We start from the raw sequence: 12,286 nt of genomic DNA, 5'->3' as shown, positions 1-12,286 counted from the left end.
ATATTTAGAACGTGTCTAAATTCAGGGGGACTTGCGTATTTTTTGCAAGTCTGCTAGGTACTAGTTTAAGAAGACAATAAGGATGGATGTTTGAGATAATAGCAGATATCCATCCAGTCCAAAAGAGTGTCTCTCCAAATGAGAAGACTAGATAACTTGAGTGCAGGATGAGCATATCTAGCATTTCACCCAAATGATTTCTCAGCTTCCACCATGTTCTTTTTATCTGAAGAATGTGGGGTAAACAGTTCTAGAGTTTGATGTCACATATTACATGATTTATTACATAATTTTTGGTTTGCTAAGTTTGTCTTGAATTGGTCACCAGGTAGTTACATTTGATGCCGACTAAGTCTTATTTACAGTTGTTTTTTTTCCCATGTTCTCTTGCCTTTAAGCCTGTCTAGTGTGAGAATGGTGTTTGAATCTGGGAAAGAGCTCCTTCCAGAAGACAGATATTGATCTAGCAAAGTGACAATGACAAAAACATGGCACCTACAAACCACCTTATTTCTGGACAAATTTCCACAACGACAGACTTCACAGATCTCAAGACACACAACTCTTAGAAGATGCAACACGTTTTCTTTAAGTTACACAGAAAAGTACTAAAAGTGCTAAGAAGAGCATCCAGTCCTTCAATCCATCTTCCACCTTTATGAACAAGCAGTGGAGAAAATAGCTTGAATCGACTCTAAACCTTACTCAGAACTGGGAGCAAAGACTTGTACCTCAGTTGTCTATTAAGCATGCAGGAGATGGAAAGGAGATAGAAGAACACAGTTTCTTTAAAGACCCTGTGAAAGATGAAAGAAACATAAGCTTTCTGAGGGGAATGAAAACAGCAGAAGAATTTTCCTCCATTATTAGGCAAATATTCTATAAGTGGGATAGTTTTATGTGATATGCCTTGCAAATATTATCTATTGCCCTGCTGGTAATACCAAACTTTCAAATCTTATTCCTGAGAAAGTTATAATTTAATAAGATGTATCAATTTCTAATTATTAGTTTTCCCTTATTTTTGTTTTTCAGTTCATAAATGCCAAATATGAAGAATTGGTGTAGTCTGATACACATACAAATATACATAGCATGGATGTCATGCGCATGTGTTGAAAATACATTTTATTTTGAACACATCAAAATCAGAGCTCAGGAGAAGTTCTGAAAATGTTTTATATTTTTGTTAAGCTCAAGGTCCACATCAGCTTCCTGTATTTGTCTGAAATCACTGAAGACAAGCCTACTCAAGAGAATACTTATTCTACTTCAGGTAGAAACTTGGAAAAAAACATGAATTGTGTATTTACTAATCACTGACAGACCTTCCCTTTGTGATGGATAGTCAAATTTGATCTTTGAAGGGGAAATATTCTAATACACAATGAGCCTTACTGAACACACTTAAACTCAGCCTACTGAGTTTACTCATAACCTTTCCTCCCACAACTTTAAAACCACAGTTGTCACCTGAATCACACAGTATTTATAGAATTCCACATGTTATTGCAAGTTTCATACTAACTTTAATAGTCACAGACCTACATGCACTTAGAGGAAACTAAAATCTAAATTTCATTTGATTCTTCAAGTCAGTCTTTGGACATGCATTTTTCAGTCCAAGGTATTAGAAGAGTAAGTTTAAGATAGTACACTCAGTGGTAATGCAAACAGGAAGCAGTCTTGTAGATAACTGTAAAAATGCCATGAATTTCAAGAAAAAAACAGCCATCAGTACTGAGAGGAATTGCATTCTTTTGACCTACAGGGCTATATATGAATAACATAAAGTCAATACTTCGGTAAATAATTGTATGGATAGTATGCATAGAGGTACTACAGAAAAATACCCTAAAGAGTAATTTGGAGAAAGCAAGATACAGCATATTGATTTTACCTGGTGATTACAGCGTAAATGCATTCACATTACACAGTATTCATGGTGCTTTCAGTATCACTGTTTTTAAAGACTGAGACTGGCAAGAGGGTGATTGATTGAGACAAAGAAACATTCTCAATCGTAGATACAAAATAGTTCAAAATTTCTTCAAATAAAACCTGATAAGTGAGAAATAGTAACTTCAAACTTCACTACTTTGGTAGACATCATGCAACTTGAAAGTTTTATACAAGAAGTTATCTTGACCCTCTAATTAATTAGTTTGATTGCTCCTTTTATTTTTATTCCTTCCAACGTCTGCAGGAAGTTGTGAATGCTGCTTGTGAAAAGTGTAGAACTGAACAAAACATGTGGACTGAATTGAAGTATTTAAGGGAGTGAAAAACCTTTGTAATTTATTAATTTATTCAAGACTTTTACAAAACTTTACAGTTTAATTATTGGAAGATTACAGAACTGCTTCAGTGCTTCTGTACAGAGTTAAACTGTACGTGCAAGGAGTTATAAATGAAATTGTTAATTTCATTGCATCCTTAGGGAATAGTAAAGGGGGAGGGTTTACATTATTTAGAGCTCCAAATGGATCTGAGTTTATATACAGCAATAAATCTTAACTACACTGTTAATTAACCCTGTCTCAAGCCCCTTTTTACCTTAGGGGTTGAAAGACAACTCAGTGTCTGTTAGGATAACTCACCATTCATGTTCTTAAAGATGTTTAGGACTGGGAGGATTTGCCGGTAATAGGGCACTAAGGCTTCTCCCACCATGTCTGCTGATACCACCAGGTGCTGGAGGACTTTCAGTGTGATGCAGATGACCTGTCGGTTACGAAGGCTCAGTGCATCTGTGATGTAGAAAGAACAACAGTCACAAAGCAGAATTAATTTTTAAAATGTAGAGTGAGGGGGAGGTGTACTTTAATGGACAAATTTAATTAAACTGTGCTCTGCTGGGGATTGTAAGTGAGCCTTTATTAGCTCAGTTTTGAAAGACCCCAAAGACGGATTGCAGTCCTGATGTTATAAAACACTGCCTTGTCTGATTGTTATTTGTTCCCACAATTTGTGCTGACTCTTCAGTAACCCAAAGAATGCAGCTCATTATTCCCTCATGCTGCCTGTGTAATACTGGCATGGCCCAAACAAATAAAAAATAAATGTTCAATAAGTACCATTTGGGGCCAAAGAAACTGTACAACCACAAGACAACCTGCAAAGGTTGACAACAGATACATTCTAGTGCCACAATTAGACTGTTTGTGTTTTTGTACCCATTCATTTCATGATCATTTTATTCATTCAACTAACAATTCCTACTATTCTGAGAATCAGTACAATGAAGCAAATGTTTACAGGAAGAAAACACAGAAAAAAACTTGTAGGCTTTTTATGTGAAGACAAACATTACAAAAGAAAAAAAAAAAAAAGATTTTGTCTTGACTACTTGTTTTTTTCTCCTAGCTTTCAGCATAGTGATTCTAATCGTATGATACTAAGACATTTCCTACATACGTTTTGTTTCTCTTCACTTTTGAGACTACCAAAAGCAATTATCTCTTTGGTAATTAAAAATGCATTCTGCTTGAGAAATACACATACACATATACATACATATATGCAAAACCCCCCAAGTTCCAAGATCGTATATGTAATCATGCAGCTGGCAACAAAAGTAGCCATGCATGTTTTATAAACATAAAATATATAAATATGTGATTCAATGCAACATAAGTATTAACAACTGGGAAAAAAATATATATATATATGTAGGAAAGAATGCAATTAAATTGTAAGAGCATTAACTTACTAACAACTTCTTCAAGAACTGCCTGCTCACAATCAAGTTATGGCATTCAGTACTTCTTACAGGAAGTGTTGGCAGTGAGCTGGAATGTCGTTCCATAGGGAATGAGGTAGTATCCACACACAAGACCAACATCACTTTTTTCATCTCTTAAAGTAAATACACTGTGCCCCACTCTGTCCTGCTTCTTATCTTATGCTTGCTGAGTGTTAAAAAATCAGAGCTAGAGCTCTGAAGAAAGAGCAAGGCAGGCTGTTTGTATAAATATGTAGAAAAAACTCTTGAAAATCAGCTAGTAAGTAATCTCTTTTCATGACTCAGTATGCTTACGAAGAGCATGCTAAAACTACTGTTGAGTAACCAAGGTTGGAAGCCCAAGGTATAAAGATTAACGCATACTGAATTCAGAAGAACATTTTCACATAAGCTATCGTGGAAGTTTCCTTATCTTAGAGGTGTACTACAGGCATACCTACAGGAACTTTAAATAGTAACACTGGCACTTCTTTCACCTTCATTCCAGAACATTTGTTGGACACTTGCTCCACCTCCCTTAACACAGTGTTATCTCATCCCTCACATAACACGCAAAACAAAGAAACAGAATTTGGGTCAAGATTTTGAGCGCCAAAATGGAGGATATAGTAGAACCAAACAGACAGCAGAACTTGAGCCTTAGGCCCTTCAGTTTGCATAAGTCTGCAGTGTGTGTGTTAGGAAAACACTTGTAAATATCAAAAGTAAGCTCAAATTGACTGCAGAACTGTTATTATTATTAAATATTTGGACCATGCCAAGCACGACAGTCAACCAGCTCCTGGCTTTATTATATTAGGCGCTGTATAAACATTTAATTAGAGACAGTCCCTGCCCCTACATCAATTCCAAACATATGCTTATTTTTAAAAATCTGATAATTATTTTCTGTGTGGTACCATCACTGCAGACCATTCTCCCACATGAGTGAAAGGAATAAAATTTTAATATAGTTTAAGAATTAAGTACAATTCAACATTTTGAGTAATGTCAGTGATATCTGAAGGTTACCAGAAAGGTATGAAAGTCCTAATATCCTTGAAGAAGAATATAGCAAATCACTTTAAAACAACTAAACTGTATTGAGTATCCTCTCACTGAACACAGCTTCATCATCGGTGAATCACTTTAGAAAGGATTTCAGGAACTATCAGCAGAACCGAAGACCAGTAATGCTGGCATCTATACTGAAAGAAATTAATAGAAAGTGTTCTGAAAGTACTATAAATCCTTGAAGAAGAATGTGGACAAGAAAAGACAGGCAATACATTTTTTCTGAGACTTTCAGAAGACATTTGACAAGGTCTCTCACTGATGGCTCTTGAAACACTTGACCACCATGGTTAGGAAGAGAGCAACAATAAATGGCTACAGATGATGAGAACTGCTAGAAAAGAGTAAAGAGAAAGAAAAAGGAATACAATATCTATATTACTTGAAACCAGCTGAAGTTATCAGCTTTGAGCTGCAAAATCTAACACAAATCTTCTAATTGCAATTACTTGTACTGGTTGACAGAGGCTACTGGAAAGAAGCATCCAATATTTGAGATTCAAGACAAATTTTCCAAAAAAGTTGAAGAGCATTTCTATCTCTAAAAGCATTTTAAGTCTACAGAAGTTTTTGACATTTAGTTTCCAGACCAAGTTCTTAACAACTAGAACTGGTTCACAAGAGCAACAGTCAGTCAAGAGAAAGATTGCAATTAAATCGTAAAAGGTTTAATCCATTTTCTTTAGATGACAGAAAGGAACACAGATGATTTAAAGAATGAGGAAGAGCATGGCCCAAAAGACTCTATTTATTGCATAAAAATACTCAGTATTCTATGAAATAAGGAAATATTTAGTGATTACAAATGTGAAGATATTGCAGAATAACAGAATTACAGGGGTTGGGAGGGATCTCAAGGGAACATCAAGTCCACCCCCACTGCTAAAGCAGGTACCCTGCAGTCGGTCACACAGGTAGGCATCCAGACTGGTCTTGAATATCTCTGCAGAAGGAGACTCCACAACCTCTCTGGGCAACTGTTCCAATGCTCCATCACTCTTATTGCAAAGAAGTTCTTCCATATAAACATGCTTAGAAAAACTGCTATTGACAGTAGAGCTCTACGCATCAAAATGCAACACTGGCCCTTACTGATATTAAATATGAATTAACTACATCGCTGTCGAAGACATCAATCCACATTTTACAACCGGATGTTGAAAATAAGAAAACAAAAATAAGTTTAATTTAGAAATGTATTCGATATTAGAAAGGACTATGCAGGTCACATTGAAGGAAGACTGTTTTTACATTTCTCTGATCCACAAAAATATGTTATTCTTAACGATCATAGCAAAAAAGTGAAAAAAGAAAACTTCATTGTTCCTTAGGATTGAGATTGTTTGTTGACTTAATCAGAAGTGTTTGGACTCAGTCAAGTCTGCTGCCTGTAACTCTGTAAAAATTATACTTCCATCTAAGTTAAATGTGAGTTTTATTTGGCTTCTAGGCCTAGTTTCAGATTTCCCACATGTCCTTTTTAGGATTCACAACACAGAAAACCAAATATTCTGGCAACTGGACAATCCAAGCTGCTTAAGTGTTTAATTTTACATTATCTTCATTAGCAAAGCTATAACAAGATGTTTCTACTAATCATTTCTATTTACGTATTCCAACTTCTTTTCTATCACATATTATTCTTTCATTTTTGACAGAGCTGCTACAAACTAGGCCATTGATACCATCTGAATTTACAAGTAACTCCCCTCTGAAAATTTTTTTTTTTTTTTTTTTTTTTTTAATTATCATTATCTTAGGTTTGGTGTGTTTTTGTTTTTGTTGTTAATCATTTGTTTGGGTTTCTTTGTCAGTACATGGAGAAGTGAGATTCACAAACAATTGCATTATCTAAAGTACACTGAAATGAGCTGGAGGTGAAAGAAATGAAACAACTGGTTGCTTGCAAGTGAAGGTCTTGGAAGCTCTAACAATCATAACTTTAGCAAAAAAAAAAAAAAAAAAGAAAAACAAAAACCAACTGTTTACACTTACTGAAGAGCAATAGGTGCCTTTGAAAGGAAAGCAGGTGCTTCCATAAACTGCGTTTGATGCCCCTGATGTTGCTCATAGTAATACCAGATAAAAGGGTAATAACATCCTGCCTGATCAGTGTGTGTTTTTGCCTGTACATCTCAAGTCAAATCTGGTGCATTCTGCAGGATTCTCAGAGTTCCAAAAATCTAACAACAGCAAGTATAAAGAATCATGGCTTTCCTGATCTCATTATGGCAAACATAATATTAAACATAAGTTGCTTCAAGAAAAATAATAATAATAATTAAAAAAAAAAAACACATATAAAAAGGAATTTTACATTCACATAATGACCAGAAAGAATTTAGAACAGGAGCCAGGAGCATTCAAGCATTCAGTTAGCAAGCAAACAATATAACATCCCTCTCTCACCTCCTCTCTGTCTTTTCCTGACTATTCTTAGCTGCATATAGATAAGATCAGGCCACGAGTCAGTTTTAAAATAAATCAATGTGTTATTGAAAGACATGGGGTACAGACAGACCCTTTTGGGCCCTAAAAATAAAGGAATGCTCCAGTTTCTTATAGACAGCTTTGCTTGCTACCCCAGAGATGTATATCTTGGTTCTATTCTGCTACAGATACAGTTTGTGATGAGCAGAATTAGGCTCCTTCCTACTCTGTTTACAGTACGAATCACAGAATCGTAGTGGTTGGAAGGGACCTCCAGAGATCACCGAGTCCAACCCCCCTGCCAAAGCAGGTTCCCTACACCAGGTCGCACAGGTAGGCGTCCAGGTGGGTCCTCAATATCTCCAGAGAAGGAGCCTCGACAATCCCCCTGGGCAGCCTGTTCCAGTGCTCCATCACCCTCACCATAAAGAAGGTCTTGCAGACATTCGTGTGGAACTTCCTATGCTTCAGTTTCTGACCATTTCCCCTTGTCCTGTCTCCACACACTGCTGAAAAGTGCCTGGCCTCACCACTTTGCCCTCCACACCTCAGATATTTATAGACTTGGATCAGGTCCTCTCTCAGGGGAGATGCTCCAGGCCCTAATTGAAAATATGAAGTATGAAATATGAAGTATACTTCATATGAAATGTGATGTATGAAAATAACAGTATGGAGCTTCCTGGCAAGAGAGAATATACTCTTCTCTGTATTTACACATCAGAATTTTTGTAATAACAACATAGTATTCCTCTATTTGCAGTACATCTCAAATCATGGATCTCAGTTTTAGTTTAAATAACTCAGTGGGCTAGCCTGTGCTACCAGTGAAAGGGAATTAAAAGTCTTAACACCTTGAGATATTTGCGTTTTCTGATTCTGCATTTTTTAATTTGTAGTTGGACTCATTATAGGCTTGACATTCCCGGTAATTTGTTTTTCCTGTTCTTCTTACATCATTCAGTGACAATGTTTGTAGACAACTTTATCACATTTGGCACTGCAAAATAATATATGATTTGAATTCTTATTTTGAGAAACCAGAATATAGTTTGAATACTTTTCTCTTTGAGAAATCAACATCTCCAATCTGTTGGTTTTTTTTTTTCTTTTTTTTTTTTCTTCTTCCTCTCAATTCCTTAAAAACAAACATCTGTCAAGTTTGCAAATAAAAATAAGGAATTATTTCAGATGTTTTCAGGAAGGAAACTGTATTGGTTGATTTCAGGTATCTCCCTTCGCTTGTTTGCATAACTGGATCAAAATTTGTAGAAGTGATTAGGACTTAGAGTAATCCACACATTTATTAGATAATTTCATTTTCATCTTTAAGACACAATATTCAAAAAGTGTGAACATTAAGCAAATCATTTGTCTTGGTTAAGTTGACAGATTTCTTTTTAAATCTTTTAAAAATACAAAAAATCTAATTTAATTCAAAATGTTTTTTCAGAGCAGCCCTTTGCTAATATTTCCCTTCGACACAAAGCAGGAGTGAAAACTGCTTTTAAAAACACTTCATGTGCAGAGTTATCTTTCTATTTTTCTTTTATCCCCTTCCTCTTCATCATATATATATATTGCCTAACAATCCATTGATTTGCTCTTGGTCGCAGTAGAAATATTGTAGTGGTCTAAAAGAAGACTGGTTAATCAGATATAACACACCCAGAGGAACACTTTAGAAACAGTAATCTGCGTAAAACATAGCTGAGCTTATTGGGGATGGAGCTTGGTCTCAAAAATATACAGCTCTGACTACGCTGTTAAATTACATGAGCACAGAGAACTTCAGAAACTCTTAGATGTATACACTTTTAGATTCCTTGAAATGGTGTGCGTCTTTTTAACGTATTATTATGGGTTTACTCTGGACCAAGCCTTTGTCATGCTTAGATGCTATTTAAACTCTTCACACTTTACAAATTATACAGAAGCTATGAAAAAAAAAAAAAAAAAATCACAAAAACTCCCCCTCCCCAACAACAAAAGCAACAAAAATTGCCAGTGACCCAATGTACAGTAAAATAAAACAGAGCCAACCACTAAATTTAGGCAGCACATTCCTGAATGGGTTTCAGCATCTTAAATACTGATTCAATTTAAAAGGCTATATATCAAACCCATATAAATATCCTCACCCAGCACTCTTTTTCTAATGCTAAAAGCTGTGTAACCGATAAAGCTTCTAGGTAATTATTTCTAAGCTAGATTCTAGTCTCAGCAAGACTTTTAAATCTGAAGTGCAGCTGCTGTCATAAACTTGTAGTCTTTTCCAAAGAAACTATTTCGGATTTCAAAAAGATACTACTATAAATTTATTTAGGTGGTGTTGAAAGTAAAGATTTAAAGAAATGACATGATTCCTGTCTTAGAGAGAAAAACACAGGATGCTGTTTCCATAACCTTTCACAACTATCACTTACAGAGTAACCATTCTTTAGAATTATACACTCCTTTTGACATTCTACAGAAAGACAGAGGTAGTGACATCAATTATTGATCTTTTAAAAGGAGAACAAAGCTAATGAATAAAACAAAACAATTCCGATCTTTCCAATATTAATCCATCAGTATTATCAGAAGTCAAACTATATTCCTTTTCCTCTTGTCTAAAATTTTGCTTGACAATTCATTCTGTAATACAAAGAGAATGACTGTTGTATTCTGCATTAGCACGGATGCGGAATCATCTACAGAAAATAGGGCAAAGTAGAGCAATGATATCATTACACATTAACCATAAAATAGAAATAAAGTTTGATCAACATGGCTCTTTAGTGCTAGGGTTATATAGTTGACAACTGGAAAAATAAATGGAAGCCAGGTGACACGGATTAACATTAGTTTACCTATTAAACTCCCTCTCTCTCTCTCTCAATTTAAAAAAAAACAAAAAAAAAACAAAAAAAAACCAAAAAAAAAAGTTGCTGCATCAAAACTGCCAATGGGTATTGGTTCAGTATCCAAGAATTTTTCAGGAGTAGACAAATTAGCATGGGCTGAAACTCCATTTCTAATAAATCTGTCATGTTCCCACACTGAGAATTGCAGCATGACACTGATTTACTAGTGTCTGTGTTACACGTAGGCTTAAGAATCATATTATCAAACTAGAGAAGAATGCTGGTTCAAGATCTAAAGAAGGACGAAACAGTATACATGAAAGAACAGATGTTTCAAAACATTAAGTTTTAGTGGTATTCCATCTAAGATTACATAACGTATATTTCTACAAAAAAAACAAATCAGATAATTCTGTAATTTTCATTTGATGAATTCTCCTGTCATTTCAGATGAACTGTTTTATACAGCAACAGACTTACATAATAAATACATAAAAATCAGATAAGAAAAATGTCCCTTCGGATTTCCAAAGACAAGGAGCCATATTGTAATAAGAAAAAGACTCAGCAGACAGCCTATTTTTCTGGAGAACTGCATCCGCCATGTGATAGAAGGCATAAACCTTCTGGCCTTACGCCTTATGAATTACTCAAGTTTGCAGTAATCTACATGAAATTTACGGCCTGTCATATTTTGCTGCTTAATTAGCAACTTGTCAAAAGTCTATGCCATATAAATGTGATTTTAGTGGCTTTTTTTTTTCCTCCCACATCTTCACCTACTTTTTATTGGGATAATGAGCTGAGGAATGACAGGAAGAATCTTGTTTTCACCGTGTTCCAGCATGTCATGGATTCCTTGACGAGCAAAAAACTCATATGGAAATGTCATTTCACAAAGTCCATCAAAAAACAAAGGCAGATAAAAATGATAGTCCAGCTTCTCAATTTCTACCTGAAAATGTAAAATAAGTAAAATAAATGATTACAGTTTTACAAAAACAAATACAATATTATCAGGTTGATAGATAATTCATGCCATCTAATAAGTATATTTAGAAAATAATTCATTTTGTATCACTGCGGAGTATCATTGAGTGTCATTAAGTTTCCAGCAAGATATATATATCAGCAGATACTGAAATACCAAAATATTTGAAATATTTAAATCAGAAAGCAAATTAGTATGCTCACATACATTTTCTGAACAGCTGCCACTCAACTGAGTTGTTTAGATGAAACCAATGATTCAAGCATCTGAAATAGCATTTGAAAGCTTCCTGATTTGTCAGTACCAAATCCTTAAAGTTTTGATTATATACCATACTCTGCAAGTCACCCACAGGAATCAATGTTGTTATTTCAAGAATAACATTCTGTTTATTTCAGAAAGATCTGATCACTGTATGTTTACTTGGACACTCAAAAGAGCAAATAAGAGAAAAAAAAAATCCTATAATCAAAAAACATCCAGTATTTGTATAAATATCCAACTACCTTGACTACTGACTTAATTTTACCTTAATTTTACTCATTTCAGGAACAGAATTCTAAGGAAATTTGACGGATATTTAATGTGAAAAAGGATAGAGAAATTAAGTACCTATTTCTAATAGGAATCTCTCTCCAATACAAAAACACGAAGTGAGGGAGTTAGCACTTACCTGTTCTTTTTTCTACCCACCATCATCCTGACATACACTCATAATAGGCAGTGAGAAGAATTTGTTTGCTTTCAGCCTATTAGAGCTCTGAATATAGCTAAGTGGTTCTCAACAGCCAAGCATTTTCTCTGAAAAGTTTAAAGATCATCAAAACTACTAAGAGACCAATACATCTCTTTAGCTAACCACTTATTTAAAATACTGCTTAACTGCTACATTATTTTTCCAGTGAGATGGCATTTTGGAATTTGGTAAGCACTTCCTCCTTCACATCTAACAAGCTTTATCACAGATAATGCTGAAGCTCAAAACATCCTATGGAAAAATTTGTCAAGTTAAGCAAACCAATATCCATCACTTGATTAAGGGCCAGTAATAACATTCTCACTTGAATCATGGAAGTCAAGCAAATACCAGACGTGCATTCCCTGTTGGCCACTGCCATTCATTTCCCACCCTGCTTGACTCTAAGCACATCATGTGATCTTGCACATCATAGTTATTGACTAGAACACTTCAGCCTTTCATGCTGCAACTGATCTACTTAT

The 12,286-nt window shown here is 35.0% G+C and overlaps 1 protein-coding gene across 5 annotated transcripts in view; it reads right to left on the bottom strand.

The window, feature by feature from the left end:
* Positions 1-12,286, bottom strand: part of PACRG (parkin coregulated) — a 175,470-nt gene that overhangs the window by 76,164 nt on the left and 87,020 nt on the right. For 4 of the 5 annotated variants that reach the window (XM_072332501.1, XM_072332503.1, XM_072332500.1 and 1 more), the window contains exons 4-5: positions 10,858-11,029; positions 2,601-2,750 (exon numbers count right to left, since the gene is read on the bottom strand). In XM_072332501.1, the coding sequence (XP_072188602.1) occupies positions 2,601-2,750; positions 10,858-11,029 (322 nt within the window). Of the gene's footprint in view, positions 1-731; positions 798-2,600; positions 2,751-10,857; positions 11,030-12,286 lie in introns of all 5 variants that reach the window. The other variant, XM_072332502.1, reaches the window with a different exon arrangement.

Source organism: Excalfactoria chinensis, chromosome 3 (genome assembly GCF_039878825.1).
Source record: "Excalfactoria chinensis isolate bCotChi1 chromosome 3, bCotChi1.hap2, whole genome shotgun sequence".
In the NCBI taxonomy this organism is placed as follows: domain Eukaryota; kingdom Metazoa; phylum Chordata; class Aves; order Galliformes; family Phasianidae; genus Excalfactoria; species Excalfactoria chinensis.
This window is presented reverse-complemented; position numbering and strand designations above follow the sequence as displayed.